Genomic DNA, 18,504 nt, shown 5'->3' with positions numbered 1-18,504 from the left:
ACAGCAGTTCTTACCCGGTCAAGCATTAATTACATAGTATTTTAATATGTGTCATAACTCAGTAAAGTACTGACAAACGAGTTCACATCGTTTTCTTGGGGCTCGTACTGCCGAGAGGGCCGTCACAGCTTTCTCAGCCTTCGGGTGCTAATGCTCATGCTGTTTCCCTCAGTTTGAATGATGCTCACGGTTTGTTTTATGCCTCCGCAGCCTTGCTTTTTGCTATTATTTCCTCTCTGATGAACACTTTATTCCCACAATAGTTGTATAAAGGAGTGCAAGGAATAGGGCCAGAGGTACCATACAAGTACCAAGAAGAACATCATAGTACATGTTATGTGCAAGTTTTGCAATGGATCAAAGCCTTGGTTAAAGATGATCAAGCAAACACAGGTAACAAATATAAAAATAGCCGAACCGGTTTGGCTCAGTGGATAGAGCGTTGGCCTGCGGACTCAAGGGTCCCAGGTTCAATTCTGGTCAAGGGCATGTATCTTGGTTGTGGGCACATCCCCAGTAGGGGGTGTGCAGGAAGCAGCTGATAGATGTTTCTCTCTCATCGATGTTTCTAACTCTCTACCCCTCTCCCTTCTTCTCTGTAAAAAATCAATAAAATATATATTTTTTTAAAAATAGCTAAACTGAACTACCTCAAAATTAAAAACTCCTGTGCATCAAAGGACACAATTAACAGAGGAAAAAGGCAACCTACAGAATAGGAGAAAATATTTGTAAATCATATATCTGATAAGGAGTTAATATACAGAAAACTAGTATATAAAGAACTCCTACAGCTAAACAATAAAAAGCCAAAACCCACTTAAAAATGGGCAAAGAAGTTGAATAGGTATTTCCCCAAAGAAGACATACAAATGGCCAACAAGTATATGAAAAATGTTCAACAAGTTAAATTACTAGGGAAATGCAAATCAAAACTACAATGAGCTACACCTCTCACCCATCAGGATGACTATATCAAAATAAAACAAAAATGGAAGCAGAAAAGGTTTGGCGAGGATGTGGAGAAATTGGAACTCTGTGTACTGTTGGTAGGAATGTAAAATGGTATGACTCCTATGGAAAATATTATGGCGGTTTCTCAAAAAATTAAGACTACAACTATAATATGATCCAGCAATCCTACTTCTGGGTACATATATCTGATAGAACTGAAAGTAGGGACTCAAATAGGTAATGCACACCCATGTTCACTGCAGCATTATTCACAATAACCAACGGGTGGAAGCAACCTAAGTATCCGCTGATAAATGAAAAGATAAACAAAATGATCTATATATATTAAACCCTAATATGCAAATAGACCAAACACTGGAACAACAGAACCGGTTGCTATGACGTGCACTGACCACCAGGGGGCGTGTGCAGAACATGGCGGGCGTTGGCTGCAGCAGGATGGTGGAGCAGGTGAGTGGGGGTGCCAGACCAAGGCGGGGCACCGGTCGCTCTCATCGGAGTATGCCTCTGGTGGTTACTGAAAATTCTTTGCTCCTACGCACCTCAGTCCCGCCCAGCACTCACACCTGCTGCCAGCGCCGACCCCGGCTCCGCTCACACCCGCTACTGGCGCCGGAGTCGCCGCTTGCACCCACTGCCGGTGCCTGGCGCCAGCCCCAATCACTTGGTGCCATCAGTGGGTGCAAGCACCGGCTGCTGGCCACGATGGCCCCTCAGGGCTTCTCCACCTCCCCCAGCTCTTGAGGAGTGATTGGGGCTGGCAGCCACCTCTCACACCTGCTGCCAGCAACAGCCCCATTTGCACCCGCTGCCGGTGCAGCCGCTTGCACCCACTGCCAGCGCCAACCCTACTCGCACTCGCAGCTGGTACTGGAGCTACCAATCCCTCTCTCTGCCGGTGCCCAGCACCAGTCCTGATCACTCAGCACCTCAGCTGGTGCAAGCGGCAGCTGCAGGCCCCAATTGCTCCTGAAGGCTTCTCCACCTCCCCCTGCTCCTGAGGGGCATTCGGGGCAGCCCCTCCCGCTTGCACCCACTGATGGTGTCAGCCCTGCTTACACCCGCTGCTAGCACTGGCCCCAATTGCTCGGCACCATCAGCGGGTGCGAGCGGGGCTGGCACTGTCAGCACGTGGGAGCGCAACAGCAGGAGCAGGGCTGTCAGCAGACAGGGGACTGGGGGCCGCAGCGGGAGGGGCCGATCGGGGGCACAGAGAATGGGCCCAGACCCACCCCTGTGTCCATCACAGCCTTGCAGCCCACAGCTCCTTTCAAGGTGCACAAATTCGTGCACTGGATCCCTAGTATATACATACAATGGAATGTTATCCAGGATTCAAAAAGAAAGAAATCCTGACACATGCTACAACATGGCTGAACCTTGAGAACATTATGCTAAGTGAAAGTAGCCAGTGACACAAGGACAGATATTGTGTAATTCCACTTAGATAAGGTACCTAGAATAGCATAATTCATACAGACAGAAAAGAGAATGGTGGTTGCCTGGGGCTGCAGTAGGGGCAAATAAGGAATTTTAGTTTTGCAAGATAAAAAAGTTCTAGAGGTTGGATACACAATGTGAGTATACTTAATACTGAAATACACACTTAAAAATGGTTAAGACAGTAAATCTTATGATATATATATAATCACTAGAGGCCTGGTGCACAAAAACTCGTGCACTCGGGGGAGGGGTTCCTCACCCTGCCTGTGCCTCTCGCAGCCCGGAAGCCCTCAGGGGATGTCCAACTGATGGCTTAGACCCAGTCCCCGAGTAGGCCTAAGCTGCATTCTGGCCTCCCTCTGCAGGAGGTGACCGGGCGGACTGATCAGGGGACAGCGCTGGTGAGCGGCCGGCCCCGCCCCCCCATCACCCCTCTGCCACTGCTGGTCACCCCCCCCATTGCCATCCCCTCCCTCTGCCCGCTGGCATGCACCTTGCCTGGTCTTGGCGCTGCCTGCTCACTGGCCCCACCCCCCGCCAACCAGTTATTCTGCTGATTTGCATATTATACTTTTATTATATAGAATACTTTTTTGGTGTTTTTTTAAAAAGAATTTTTGTGAGTTTATTTGACACAAACATCACCATAATTTTTTAAAAAGAAAAAAATATCTATCTAGGAAAATGAGAGTGAAAGTTAGTGAAGGGCCTCCCAGCATAGGAGGTGAAACTGCAGGAAGCAGGAAAAAGCCATGTCTATGTCTGGCAGTACAGAGTGACTTCCAGGGAATGGAAAGAGAACTGAAGACTGGCTGTTAAGGCTGTGACACCAGGCACCCATAGGACAACGCTGTAATGACCCTGGCAGAGCTAACTCAGCCAGTGCCTCCACTTCCAGACACAGTCCCTTCCCTCCCTCCCCCACCTCACCCTGGAGTAAACTTGTTTAACAAAGGCGGTCAAGATTCCTAACTCCCAGGCAATGATTCACTCATGAAAGTAACATCCAAAATACCAAAGTTCAAGTAGAACCAAAAAATATGGCTCCTCACTTATAGGCCAGTAGAATGTACACTGTTGCTTTGTATGCAAGGGAGTCCAATTTAAGGGTCTCAAAGGATGCTTTCTAGAAATTTCTAGGAAACGTATGGTTTCTGAAATCCAAGTAATTTATCCCACTTCACAAACACATGCATTGGGCTTTTTCACCTCAATAGCTTTGCCCATATCCATTCTGTCTGTCTAAAATACTCTTTGCAAACCTCTGAGTCCACTAATTGAAATTATATCCTCCACTGAAGGCCCAGCTTAAATGCAGACGTTGCACAGCTTTTTCAGTCACTGAAGCCTGAAGTGTCCTTGGCCTCCCTTCAGTATTCACATAGCCTTTATCCGGTGCTGCTTGCATTGTAATTATCATGCTCCGGAGTCTGTGCTAGACCACAATCTCCCTAAATGCAGGGCCAGGTGTCAGTCAGATGCTTCCCGGCTGGAATGACACTCACCCTCACAAGTTATACATTAGGTCCCTCCACTCAGTGCTTAAATTCCCCACATCCTGATGAGTGAGTCTCTCTCTCCAGCCACAGGGCATCACTAAGCCTCGAGGCTGGCAATTTCATTCACTTTTGGGGCCTTGCCAATGCCTGAGAATACTTTACACATTGTGAGTATCCACTATGTGATGTTTTTTTCTGAAGAAACTAGAGGCCTGATGCATGAAATTCGTGCAACAGTAGGCCCTTCCTTCCCCCAGCTGCGGCACCAGCTTCCCTCTGGCACCCGGGACCCAGGCTTCCCTCGCAGTCCTGACTTCGTCCAGAAGGTCGTCTGGAAGGACATCTGTCTAATTAGCATATTATGCTTTTATTATTATAGATGATCTATATATTAAATGCATATACAATGCAAAAGAATAAAACAGTTATGTCACATTATTGTGTAATCCTAATCTTTTAGAGCCAGTTTCATCCTCCGTAAAATGGAAATAATTATATTTTCTTTGCATTACTGTCATGAGAATTAATGAAATAATATACCTACAACTCAAAATACACTGTGGGCAATAAATGACTTTTTAATACTAATTATTATACCAATTTGTAGCAAAATAACCCATCCTCCAATTAAAACTGCCAAATAAATTTCACACTGTCAACTGAACAGTTTAATTTTTCTAAAGAGAGATGGAATGATGATGAGAACACAGATTTTGGAGTGATCTCTGAACTCCCAGATTCAGGCTGTGTCCCTGCACCTTCCTGCTGTCCTGTCCTTCTCTCCACACTTAACAGCTGATCACATGTCATCCCAGGAAAACATTTGCGAATATGTTAGTGCCAAGAATTTGAGAGATAGGTCTCACTTCCTGAGGCTTAAAATAACTGTTACTTGCTATGCTTACCTCAAAAATCAATTTGGCATCTTCCATACATACTAAGATATCAATTTACTTTTTCCACTGGACTGTTAAGAATTTCTGTGTGAATATATACTATACCTTGTTCCAATATCAAGCCAGCTGCCATAATCCTTGACCAAGAAGAAAAAATGCTGTAAAATAAAACAAAAGATGGTTCCATGAAAAACAAAGGCTGTTTAGATTTAGTTGGAAAAACAATGTTGTTTTAGGATTATGTGTTTCAGATTTCTGACGCCTAAGAACCACTATATGACTGGAATCAATAAGAATTTGTCTCTTATTTAAATTTTTGCTTTGACTAAAACGTGCAATCGTCTAAGAGCCAGAAATAGCATTCCCATTCAATCAAATGAATGCAAAAGTGAATTTTGTTAATAACTAGAAATAAAGAAAATCAACTTTTATAGAAGGCATTAATAATACCAAGGACCTCAGTGAAAAGAAGCCATATCATCATATCATCCATCCACCAACCAATATTCACTGACCACCCACTATGTGCTAGTCACTGTGTTAGGTCCTGGAAGTGTGTGTGTGTGTGTGTGTGTGTGTGTGTGTGTGTGTGTGTGTGTGTGTGTGTGAGAGAGAGAGAGAGAGAGAGAGAGAGAGAGAGAGAGAGAGAGAGAGAGAGAGAGAGAGATATGAGTGTGATCACTAGAAAACTCAGGCCATTAAGGGGCACAGAAGAAGAGGAACACACCCTGCCTGGAATATAAGGAAAAGCAGCTCATTAAAAAGTCTAAAAATCTAAGTGAAAGTAAGCGTCAGATGAAAGATGAGATTGGGGAGATGTGAGAAATATGTTTCTGACAGAGGGAGTAAACTATATAACTGTCAACAGTCCAGGTAGAGCTTGGCAGGTCCAAGGTGTGGCTGGGGTAGAGAAAACAGGAGAGACAGGTGAGAGATGATGCCTATGGAGTAAGCAGAAGCTAGACACAAATCACTTTCTAAGTTAAATTAAACAATTTGACTCTTTATATAAAATTTGAAATCAGAGAATTTAAATTCCCTTCTGTTAATATGTCTTGCCTATTGCCACTTTGTGAATAAAACTGAAAGCTGATTTACTCTAATGTTATGTGTGGTCAATTTCAGACAGATAGAGGCATACCTCATTTATTTTACTTCGCTTTATTGTGCTTCACAGATAATGTGTGTGTGTGTGTGTGTGTGCCTTTTAAAAATAAATTAAAGACAAGAGAGTCTCCCCCAACAAAAAGATTATGGCTTACTTTATCGTGATGTTGCTTTATTGAGGTGGTCTGGAACTGAGCCTGAAATATCTGTGAGGTATGCCTGTACTGAAAATCCAGTTCAATACAACATACAAATGCTCTCATCTAAATCAAATGACTAGGAATCTAATGTGAGAAGTTACTGCAATTGCTGTCTCTAATCACTTCTACATAGGATTAGCACAGTAAAGACTTAACCATATCCAAAGAGAGGCCTGTCTCTTGCCCAGCTCCTGAGAGGTGATTTCTGGGCCCTTGGACTGTCATGCCTGGGCCCTTGGTCACTGAACGGTCATGGAGATGAAAGGTCAGCCATGGAAACAGCATGAACACAAGGCTCTGGTGACAATGGCTGGCAGTGCTCTGTGTACCGCCACACACTGATGCTGAAAAACGGGTGCTGTACTGATTCTCCAGGGAGAGGATGACAGAGCTCTGTGCCTGGACACCTGGACCCTCCTGGCCTCTGCCCTCTGTCTCTCTTCTCTGGGCAGATTGTAATCTGCATCCTTTCTGGCAACAAATCATAGCTGTGAATATAGCTGTCTTCAGTGAGTCTGTGAGTCCATCTAGTGAATCATCCAACCTGAGGGTACACCCTGGGTTGGGAACCCCTAAACTTGCAGGTAAAATAGGTTCTTTTTGTTAACACACTACGTACAAAAGGCCCACCTACACGCTCCTCACTCTGAATTCATTTATTAGTGCTACCATTTTGATAACATCTTCCCACTTGAAAAACTCCACTTACTCTTTCCTTCCACTTCTCCCTCCTTTTCCCTTTCTTTTTCAATCTGAGAAAATAGTTAAATAATCGACATTTCAAGTAGAAAAATAATGTATTGCCTAAACCTAAAGTTAGCTTTTCTGTTAACTTCCTATGGAAGTTCTTTCAGACACAATGCACCATAGAAGACTAGGTATAACATGAGAGATTCAAAAAACGAAAAAAACAAAAAACAAAACAAAACAAAAAAACACAAGAAAAATAAATCAAGACGACTTTTCACACTTTAACAAGAGTACTCTTACTGTATGTCATATAGAAAGAAATTTATATCTGTACATTATTCCAGCACTTATAACTTAGTATCTAAAGATTACACGTACAGAAATGAACTCATATTTATCTTGATTAAATTAACTTCTCAATCTTATTTATACTGAATATCCAAGAATGTCTTACCAAAGCCATAATGTCTGATATGACGAGAACCATGAGAAAAAGACTGAAAAAAAGAAAAATTACACATAACAGGCACATTTTTAAAGCACATTAAAATAAAAGTGAGAATAGTCAAATAACCCAATATTCTGTATTTTTGCTTCTGAAAATATTACTTTCGACAAAAGCTCTTTTCATATTAGAAGAATCCTATGTATCCTTTGCCCAGTTTCCTCCAATGGTAACATTTTACAAAAACATAGTACAGTATCACAACCAGGAGATTGACATTGATACTGTCAAGATACAGAATGCTTCCATCACTACACTTCCCTCATGATCCTCTTTTACAGCCACACCTATCCTCCTCTCACAGAGCCCTGCCCAGTCCCTAACCCCTGGGAACCAATAATGTGTTCCCTGTTTCTTTAACTTTGCCATTTCAAGATGCTGTATAAGTGGAATCATTTATTTTATTAAAAAAAATTTTTATTGATTTTTAGAGAGAGTGGGAGAGGGAGAGAAACATCGATGTGAGAGCAGAACATCATTTGGCTGCCTCCCACATGCACCCCAACCAGGGATGAACCCCCAACTTGGGCATGTGCCCTGATTGGGAATTGAACCGACAACCTTTCAAGTGTACAGGACGGCGCTCCAACCAATTGAGCCACACCAGCCAGGGCAAAAGAGAAGACATTTATAAAGCCTCAACTTTGTCACCTTTGCCTCAGTTTTCCCCTTTGTGTTGAGTTTTTCACTGCATTGGTCTCAGGATAGAGTTAATACACATGTGTATACAGGAGTGCATGTGTACACACACACAAACACAAAAATATACATATGCATACATACACTCATTTTGATGAGCCTTCTATTTCTCACTCCATAATGCCCCAGCTCTTTTGATTTAAACATTAATTAAAATCTCTTCTAAAAAATGTACCCATTAATAAATGCAAGAAAGTACCTATTAGTTACCAGTTTTTATTCCATCTAAGTAACTATCTTTTATGTGATATTGACAAGGTTTAAATGCTTTCAATATTAACTTTATGTAAATATCCTGCAAAAATATACAAAATAAAACTAGAAACCAGATTTCTACTATTTTTAAACAGTGGAAAAAATATGTTTCTTTTTTTATTATGGCACATGCATAATAATATGCTAAGCCCAGTTCTAGCTTAAACTCATCAAGAAGAACATGCAAATTTATTCTAATATTAGTTACTTCTTTCAGCACTGAATATGCTAGTTTGATTCAAGAATAACAGAACTACTAAAAAGCTTCATATTTATCTCGTGTCTTTCAGTCCAGTGCTGATAAGGCAATTTTATTGGGTAAAAAAGAAAATAATAGAATTGACAGCTTCTCTTTCAGAGGCTTGATTGCTGAAGACTGATTGCTCCAGAAATTCCCCCAAACTCAGAAAGAGTACTTTCCATTCTGATTGTCAAATGTGTAAAAATCAAGACTAAGAAACAATGTATATTATTGACATTTAGGAGTTAATTTCAAGCCATGCAAAGTGAAATAATGTTAATAGAATTGTCTAATACATATTTAAGAAATAATCCCCAAAACAGACTAATATCCCTTATTTGTTTTGTAGGCACAGTTATATCTATAACATACAAGTTATTCACCACAAAAATTTAACATTTATGTTTTACTATTTTGTAAGGAGGCTCTTCATTAGCTTTAATGATATTCTAATAACATTTCATTGTTAAGAAAGTGTATTTGTCTACCAGAGGCTCTGATCAACTGATTTCCTCTAATGAAACTGAACTCTAAAAGGGTGAAGTATCTTTTTTTCATTTTTATAATAAACAATCTATGTTACAGTGTCTTAACAGTAATCACACCAAATACCCTCAAATGCTTATCCTCATTTCCAAAAAGTGTACAAATCCAATGTTTCTTAAATATTCACCTTACCTTTTTGATGATAACTGGGTAGTTAATTGAACGGCTTCAAAAGCACACATCACCAGAACAAAGGGGATAAAAATCTGTTTAAAAGAACAAAAAATGATGCCATGAACAGCCGAAGCATATGAAAACCTTTTTGAAATAAATGTTATTCCTGTTTATAGAAATATTTCAGTTTCTCAAATAATATTATCTATATTTATCTATATTAGTGTAGAGTGAATGCTGAAATAAAACCATGACACCAATGACACACAGAACAGTGATGAAGCTGATTTTAAAATCTACATCAACAGCATATGCAATATAAAAAATAACAAATATCAACACATTCCAAATAAAATCTATTACAAATTTTTGTTCCACATAACTACTTATATTAAGGACCATGTTCAAATGCTTCGAAGAGGGTGTGAAAGGCACAGAATGGCCAAATCAAATAAATTTTGGAACCTGATAATTGGATTCACTGATCCCTGAACCCATCTGGTTATTTGATATTATAACTCCATAAACATAATTCAGCTGCTTTACCATTGCTTTGGTGGTTTTATGTTAATGCTAATTTATGTTTATAAAATTCATATCCCTGTAAAAAACTGTAAAACAATGAAAAAGGAATAATAAAATTTATAGAGGTTGAAAATCCATAACCCTGAGCTAACACTGATAATATTTTGAGATGCTGTTATCCAATGACCAATTTATAAAAAATATATATTACTTGATATTTTTAAAAAGAGGACAGTGAGGTGATATGGAAAAGAAATGTTCAAGACTGCCTAAGATTCCTTTTCAAGTGAAGGTTATGTGACTACACGGAGTTCAGGACGACCTTCGCTCCCAGCCACATCCTCAGAGAGAGTCTTGAGGTGCATTATGTCAGTAAAGCTCACTGAATGAGGACAGAGGTTAAAGGTCTAGCATTTGAATGAAAACTTTTGCTTTTATTTATTTACTTTTTAAATTAAAGGCCTATGGTTTTTAAAAGACTGAGAAAAGAACTACCATTATAAAAAATGTAAATTAAGGAAGCACATGTTCTAAAATAATTCACTAGGGAATGGGACACAAGATAATGAACATCTTTTTAACATTTCTTAAAGTTACATTTGTATTAGTGCAATAACAACAAAAAATAGGATATTAATCCTATTAAGAGATACATACTTTTAACAATTATTACTGTTGTGATCTGAACAGAAGGCAATCAGATTTTTGGTAGATATTAGTCACTTTATCTAAACAAATATATATATATACATAATTGGCCCTCCGTATCTACAGAGTCAACCAACTATGGATTGAAAATATTTGGGGAGAGAAATTACATTATTGCTAATATGTACTAGAGGCGTGGTGCACGGATTCATACACCAGTGGGGTCCCTCGGGCTGGCCTGTACCCTCTCACAATCCGGGACCCCTTTGGGGATGTTGGATAGTTGGTTTCGGCCCGATCCAGACAGGAGGGAGCCAGATCCCCACAGGCCCAATCCAGACAGGAGGGAGCCTGATCCTCTGCATTGAGCATCTGTCCCCTGGTGGTAGTGCATGTCATAGCAACCGGTTGACTGGTCATTCGGTTGCTTAGGCTTTTATATATATACTAGAGGCCCGGTGCACAAAAATTTGTGCACTCGGGGGTGAGGGGGGTCCCTCAGCCCGGCCTGTGCCCTCTCGCAGTCTGGGACCCCTCGGGAGATAACGACCTGCTGGCTTAGGCCTGCTCCCGGGTGGCAGAGGGCAGACCCAATCTCTAGGTGCAGCCTCTGGTCGGGCTCAGAGCAGGGCCGATTGGGGAGTTGGGGCGCCGCCCCGTCATGCACAGAGCAGGGCGGATCAGGAGGTTGCGATGCCACCCTCAGTCACGCTCAGGGTAGGGCCGATTGGGGGGTTGGGGCACTGCCACCTATCACACTCAAGGAAGGGTCGACAGGGAGGTTGCGGCGCCACCCCGTCACGCACAGAGCAGGGCCAATCAGAGGGTTGGGGCGCTGCCCCCTGTCACTCACAGAGCAGGGTCCATCAGGGGGTTTGGGGCTCTGTACCCTGTCATGCACAAAGCAGGGTTGATCAGGGGATTAGAGAGCTCCCCTGTCAAGCACAGAGCAGGGCCCATCAGGGGGTTGGGGAGCTCCCCCCTGTCACACACAGAGCAGGGCCGATCAGGGGGTTGAGGAGCTCCCCCGTCACTCACAGAGTAGGGCCGATAGGGGAGTTGGGGCACCGCCCCCTGTCACTCACAGAGCAGGGCAGATCAGGGGGTTGAGGCGCCGCACCCTGTCACACTCGGGGCAGGGCTGATGGGGAGGTTATGGCTCTACCCCATCACACACAGAGCAGGGCCCGTGGGGGGCAGTTGTGGCGTCGCCCTCTATCACCCACAGAGCAGGGCCGATCAGGGTGTTGGGGCGTTGCCACTGTCACACTCAGGGCAGGGCCGATGGGGAGGTTATGGCTCTACCCTGTCACACACAGAGCAGGGCCTGTGGGGGGGTGTTGGGGCGCTGCACCCTGTCACACACAGAGCAGGGCCGATCAGGGGGTTGGGGCGCCGCACCTTGTCACACACAGAGCAGGGTTGATCAGGGGGTTGGGGCACCGGAGCCTGTCACACACAGAGCCGCAGGGAGATCAGAGGGTTGGGGAGCTCCCCCCTATCAGGCACAGAGCAGGGCTGATCAGGGGGTTGGGGCGCCTTCCCCTGTCATGAACAGAGCAGGACGGATAGGGAGGTTGTGGCCCTGCCCTTGTCACACACAGAGCCACAGGGCGATCAGGGGGTTTGGGCACTGCCCCCTATTACGCTGATCCCGGTGCCGGGAGGCCTCTCGGCTCCGCTGATCCTGGTGCTGGGAGGCATATTACCCTTTTACTATATAGGATAGAGGCCTGGTGCACGGGTGGGGGCCGGCTGGTTTGCCCTGAAGGGTGTCCTGGATCAGGGTGGAGGTCCCCACTGGAGTGCCTGGCCAGCCTGGGTGAGGGGATGATGGCTGTTTGCAGCTGGTCACACACCCTTCAGGGTGGGGGTCCCCACTGGGGTGCCTGGCCAGTCTGGGTGTGGGGCTGAGGGCTGTTTTCAGGCTGGCGGGTGACTGAAGCGCCCAACTGCTCCTTTTTTTCTTTTTTCTTTTTTTATTCTGGGCCAGCTTTAGCTCTGAGGCTTGGCTCCAGCTTTTAGACCTCCGCTGCTGAAAGCAGGTATCTGGTTTGTTTGGGTTCTATAGTCGAAACACTGTTTCAACTCCAGCTCTGAGATCCCGGCTGGCTGAAAGCAGGTTTCTGGGGTTTTGTTTAGTTTCTATATTTGTAACAATGTTTCAAACTGCAAGCTCAGAGGCCGGCAAGGCAGGTGGGGAACGTTGGAGTCCTCCGTCACTGAAGCAAGCAAGCCTCATGTTCGCTTCAAGCTGCCTGGCTGCCGGCCGCCATCTTGGCTGGCAGTTAATTTGCATATCGCCCTGATTAGCCAATGGGAAGGGTAGCGGACATATGGCTAATTACCATGTTTCTCTTTTATTAGATAGGATATAGATGTAGTTAGGCCTAATAACGGTTGCACTGTACTGAAAATGCATAGACTTTTTTCTGCCATTATTCACTAAACAAAACATTGTAATAACAAATTATATAGCACTTACATTATATTAGCTATTATAAATAATCTAGAGATGATTAAAGTAATCAAGAGAATGTGTGTAGGTTACGTATATGCAAATGCCACACCATATTACATAAGAGATGGAAGCATTCATAGATTTTGGTATCTGCAGGGTGGGTGAGGGGTCCTGGAACCAAACCCTCTCAGATTCCAAGGGAGGACTGTACTAACTATGTAAAATGTGCCAGGCACTATGGTAGGGAGAATAAGACAAGCATAATGACCCTAGAGATAAAGGGAAAGTACACTAACTAAATTTCACCAAAGAGAATGAACCCCTGATGAGCTGAGAATTATATTGGTATCCTTAGCACCTAGCTGGTGCCTGGCATGTTACTGAATGTAAGCAGTAAATGACATATTTGTTGGATGAATGAATCAATTCTAGGTCATGGATTTGGGAAAAGATTAATATGGTCGGCAGTCTTGAGGCTGGGGAACATGGATCTGGGGACCCTTAAATCTTGAGAAGTAAAGCAGTTTTGATCTGTACTGTACTTCCTCACAGGTTTAATCACCTTTGATAGCACTTCCTGGGACTAACACAGAATTTCTACTTTTTTGAAGTTTAGTGAGTTTAAGAGTGAAGCAAAATGATTAGTTATATTTTGGAGTAAGGGCTAGAGGGCCCCACTTCCCATTCTGCAGTGTCTGAGACAGAATCTTCTTTCCATGCTATTTAAATTTGACACAATGACTATACATAACCTTAATGTTACATAATGTTATATAATCTTAATGTTACAATGAGTTCATCATATTAATTAATTAGTATCTTAAGAAAATAAGAAAACTAACCTTCCACAACATCAGGGCTCCCATCATAAAAGGACTAAACACAGTCAGAAAGCAGTAGACAGAGGCAAGATCAAAGCTAAAGAACCAATATAAAGAAAAATTATTTTAGAATTTACACTGTAACTTTAAAAGAATGTCTACTGAAAAGGATGTTTAAGTGAATTTTCTAAAAATCTCTACTTACTAAAAACCCATACAAGGAACATTATGAAGCCACTAAAATGAATGAGGTATTTATCAATCTCCACAATATATCCTTCAGTATAAAAAGCAATTACAAAAATTACAATTGTATCACTTTTTGGATATATATATATATGTGTGTGTGTGTGTATATATATATATATATATATATATATATATATATATATATATATATTCATTTAAAATTACCTGTTAATAGAAGCTATATTCCCAGTTCCAAAAAATGCTGTCACTAAGAAGAAAACCTAAAAAGAGTTAAGGAAATGCCAAAACAAGACAGAATTCATATAAATTTCTTTTTCATTTAGAAAAGATATGCCTCTTCTACTATGAGAGCAATTTGCTTTCTCATTTGTACACTTGATCATATATTGTTGTAAACGAATATAACATGTCTTAGGAAAGAACAAGATTGAACAAGCAGTGTCCTAAGAACAATGAGGCCTGGGAGGTCACCCCCACTTGTCACTAGTAATCTTGGGAAGGTTACTGTTTTCCTCTTCCCTAGCATACGCAAATAGGATTATTGTGCCCACAGCTGGCCACTAATGATATTTTCAAAAGGAGAATGTAGACCTAGTGCATGTGATAGGCATTTTCAGCTAAAATACTGTCTCAATTCATAGATGCTTGCTGTGTGGCCATTACACAAGTAAATATCATGTTTTAAAATAATTCAGTAGAGAATGAGACATGAGAAAATGTCAACTATATTTTTGACATTTCTTAAATTTACATTTGTATTAGTGCTGAAATAAAAAGTAGATATTGCCCTGGACAGTATGGCTCAGTTGGTTGGAGTGTCATCTCGTGCACAGGAAGGTCACATGCTCGATTCCCAGTCAGGGTACATGCGTAGGTTGCGATTCGCTCCCTGGTTGTGGTACATATGAAGGAAGCTGATCAATGTATCTCTTTCACATCGATGTTCCTCTATGGTGACTTGAGCCTTAAATGTACCCATGGATCCATCCATTCAACCAATCAACTAACCGACCAACATTGTCTGGTGTTTATCAGAAGCAGAGCTAGGCACTAAGCCTATAAACATGAATGAAAGTCTCTCCAAGTGATCAGATGGTGACTAAGATTAAGCTGATATATAGAAGTATATGAGAGAAATTTTAAGATAAATAGTGGAAAAATAAATGAGTCACAAATCAGTAAATAGGTGTGATAAAAAGCTTAGGGTTTATTAAAATAAAGACTATTCAGTGAAAGATGAAGCAGGAAATATAGATTGGTGGCATATTAATAAAAATCTTTGGGCTTTATTGTGGAGACAATGAAGAATTAGCAAACATTTTAGGTGAATGATAAAGAAATACCAGTACCAGTGTGCTATCCGGATCAGAGAGAGAAATAATTAGAGGCAGAAGTCCATGTCAGGGACAGGAAAGTCTGAACCGGCGCAGTGGAAGTGGAAATGGAGAATGAGGACAGACAGTGGGACCTCAGAACTGGATAAGGAACAGTTAAATCTGACAACAAGTTTGATGCCTTGAGTGGTTGAGAGTATGGCAATGCCATTAAATGTAATGAGGCCTGCTAGAGAGCAACTTTGGAAAGGGGTGGGCAGTTGTCAGCCAGTTTGGGACATAGATCTGGTGATGCCTAGCAGAATGTTGGAAATATGGCTTTTGAGGTCAGGAGAGAGGTCAAGACTGGAAAAGTAGATCTGAGTTATGTTCACAGAAGTGTTGCTCAAAGCTATGGGATAGGATGACCTTTTTCAGGTACAGTAAGAGGAGAAGGCTAACAACAGAATCCAGAGAAACACATGGTTCAAGATCAGACAAAGGAAGAATAAGTTTAAGTGAAGGAGAGCAGAGATTATATAAAAAGCTAAGAAGAGACCATGTCCTGGAAGTCAAGGGAAAAGAAGAGAGAAGCCCATGGAGTTGAATGGTACAGAGTGATGATATAAAGCTGAACAGATTAGACTGTGCCATCAGGAAGCCCTGCCAACACTGAGAGGACAGCTTCAGCAGACACCTGACACATAGAGCTATAATGTGCCACACACTGCGTGCCAGGCTTGAGGGTATAGTACATAAAGGGGAGGAAATGGTAGCAGCAACTATAGATTTTTCTTTCAAGGAGCTTGGAAGTAAACAGAAAAAACAAAATGAAGCCCTAGTTTGTTTGGCTCAGTGGATAAAGCGTGGGCCTGCGGACTGAAGGGTCCCGGATTTGATTCTGGTCAAGTGCATATGCCTGGTTGCTGCGCAATCCCCAGTAGGGGAGTGCAGGAGGCAGCCAATCAATGATTCTCTCTCATCATTGATGTTTCTATCTCTCCCTCTCTCTTTCTCTCTGAATGAATAAAAATATATTTAAAAATAAACAAAAAAACAAAATGAAGTTATAATTTAGGGGGATGCAGGATTCAAGGAAAGGAGTGTTTTACTTGTCTGTGCTGAGTGGAAGGAACCTGCAAAAAAGGAGAAGGCAAGATTGAGTGTGAAAGCAAGAGGTAGAGGATAGCATGGGCACATTTGTTTTCTGGACCTGTAAGGTCCAGCCCTGCGCCATGGTAAGTTCAAAGGAAACACCTCCCTATGAATTTCTTGAAGCTGGTCAGCCAGCCTTCTCAAAGTGAGACTTTATTCTGCCATACTGTCTTTCAAACTTTGAATTCTAGTAACTTTCACACAACATTTCCTCTGATGTGATCCAAAAACCTTGTGAGGTAGATTTTACGAGTATAGTATAGGATACACATAAAAGATGCAAACTAAACTCATAATGCAGTTTCTTCTATGTGAGGAAATTAGATTGGAGTTGGGAGTTGAGACTAACTTTCGCTGTAAAGTTTTAATTTTTTTAAAAAATGTGACATATGTGACAAAATATTAACTGTTGATATATGGATGGTAGATATACACACATATTTATTTATGCCAGCCTTTATGCTTTTTTATAGTTTCAAAAATTTCTTAACAACGTGAACTATGAGAAAATTATGGTTGAGAGGAGGGTTAAATGCTCTCCAAGGTAATACCATTAATGGTGACAGGCAGGGACACCTTCCACATTCTTACTCCATTAAATGGGGGGTTGCAGCAACTGAAAACAAAAGCCCAAATGAAGGATACAAGGAAAAAGGCCCTACGGATGTCATCCAGACAGAGCTGTCGAAACTGGGTTATATCAGTATTGTAGGAGAAATGGATACTGGTGACCTGGGAGAAATAAGAAACACATGAATGCACAGTAACAGTTCCCTTACTTCTACCCCTACAGGAAAACTGACAGTCTAAGTTACAACGGCTAGAAAGATACCTTGTAATAACAACAAAAAATCAACAATAAATCTTTTCCTATAGCTTAATTACACCTTAATAAAGTCGCCAGAAAAATAAAATATGTTGCTAATAATGTACTGAACAGAATTGTAGTATTGCTATATGTGTAATAGAAGTGAGAATTGAGCTTTTTCTTATCCTATATATATGCTTCACTTTTAAATCCCTATATAATTCTTTATTTTTCTAAGACCTGATTTCTCAGTGTCCTGATCTTCTCGAACCCAGGTATGGTATGATATTAAAAAGCATGATAAAATTAAATATCTGTTTCTTTGTTCTTCTCTTAATTCTATTTGTAGAGATATCATTTCTCTTTATAAGAAAAACAAAATATTTTCTGTCTTTGGTAAAATAGAAAGTCATTCAATTCCAAGAAGATAGATGCATTCTTTCTTTCTTTCTTTCTTTCTTTCTTTTTTTCTTAATTCCTCACACTCCCCAAAAAATCATGAGTAAGTTTAAAGGGAGACTTTCCCTATCCCTCACTCTCCATATAATTGCCAATAAGTTCTTAGGATGCTTTCGTACTCTTTCCTAGAAAAAGGAACATCTGCTTTCAGGTAAAAAATAGAACATAAAAAATGACACAATAAACCTCATTTTAAAATTTAATATTACAAATTTTAATATTTAATATTTGCTTATTAGAGTTTTTAATATTTAATATTAAGGACAGCCTGACCATTTACTTAAATTTGATCAAAATGTATTATTTTAATATTCCAGGACTGAAAGTTAAACAGTAATTATTTAATATACTTCAATAAAGTTTCTTCTTTATTGAAATTAATTATTCTAAATTACCAATTCCTCTCTATAAACTCAAGTGGAACCAGTTAAGAACAGATCAACTATGAAAGAGTTGTTCTGCAATATTCATTTTACCTGACCTCAGTAAAACTATAAATATTCTATCACTAATTTCTCATAATTACCTCAGTTCTAAAATGAAGGCAAGAGACATCAATTTAACGCTCTACCAAAGATAATAAAGGTGTCCTTAAAATCTGATTGGCTTTTAGGAAATTCATTGTATACTGTGAGGAATAAACAGTCCAAGATTTGGTCTGAGACCACAATCACTAAGGTGACAGAATAAGCATTTTGGATTAGGATTACTAGAAGGAGAAAAACAAGGCAGGGAACATAAATGACCTTTCCAATCAAATTCATTAACTGATTTGTGACAACATAAATATTCTTCTAGATAAAATAAATTGAAAGAAGAAAAATTAGATGTAAAGATAGAGGAAAATGGGATAACATCCCTCCTCCTCCAATCCTTCACCTATATTAACGTTTTTCACATCAGTGATTCTCAAATAATCTCTTTAAAAAGCTCA

General features: G+C 41.0%; 1 protein-coding gene across 10 annotated transcripts in view; it reads right to left on the bottom strand.

Annotated features, from left to right (window-relative positions):
- Positions 1-18,504, bottom strand: part of PIGN (phosphatidylinositol glycan anchor biosynthesis class N) — a 78,288-nt gene that overhangs the window by 5,996 nt on the left and 53,788 nt on the right. For 5 of the 10 annotated variants that reach the window (XM_036322120.1, XM_036322119.1, XM_036322123.1 and 2 more), the window contains 7 exons: positions 16,949-17,035; positions 14,040-14,095; positions 13,647-13,722; positions 9,189-9,262; positions 7,265-7,307; positions 6,076-6,144; positions 4,919-4,971 (listed from right to left, as the gene is read on the bottom strand). In XM_036322120.1, the coding sequence (XP_036178013.1) occupies positions 4,919-4,971; positions 6,076-6,144; positions 7,265-7,307; positions 9,189-9,262; positions 13,647-13,722; positions 14,040-14,095; positions 16,949-17,035 (458 nt within the window). The remainder of the gene's footprint in view (positions 1-4,918; positions 4,972-6,075; positions 6,145-7,264; positions 7,308-9,188; positions 9,263-13,646; positions 13,723-14,039; positions 14,096-16,948; positions 17,036-18,504) is intronic. The other 5 variants (XR_004969952.1, XM_036322124.1, XM_036322127.1 and 2 more) reach the window with 5 other exon arrangements.

The sequence above is a fragment of the Myotis myotis genome, unplaced genomic scaffold (assembly GCF_014108235.1).
Source record: "Myotis myotis isolate mMyoMyo1 unplaced genomic scaffold, mMyoMyo1.p scaffold_m19_p_9, whole genome shotgun sequence".
Lineage (NCBI taxonomy): Eukaryota > Metazoa > Chordata > Mammalia > Chiroptera > Vespertilionidae > Myotis > Myotis myotis.
Note: the sequence above shows the minus strand (reverse complement) of the source record. Positions and strands in the feature narration are given on the sequence as shown.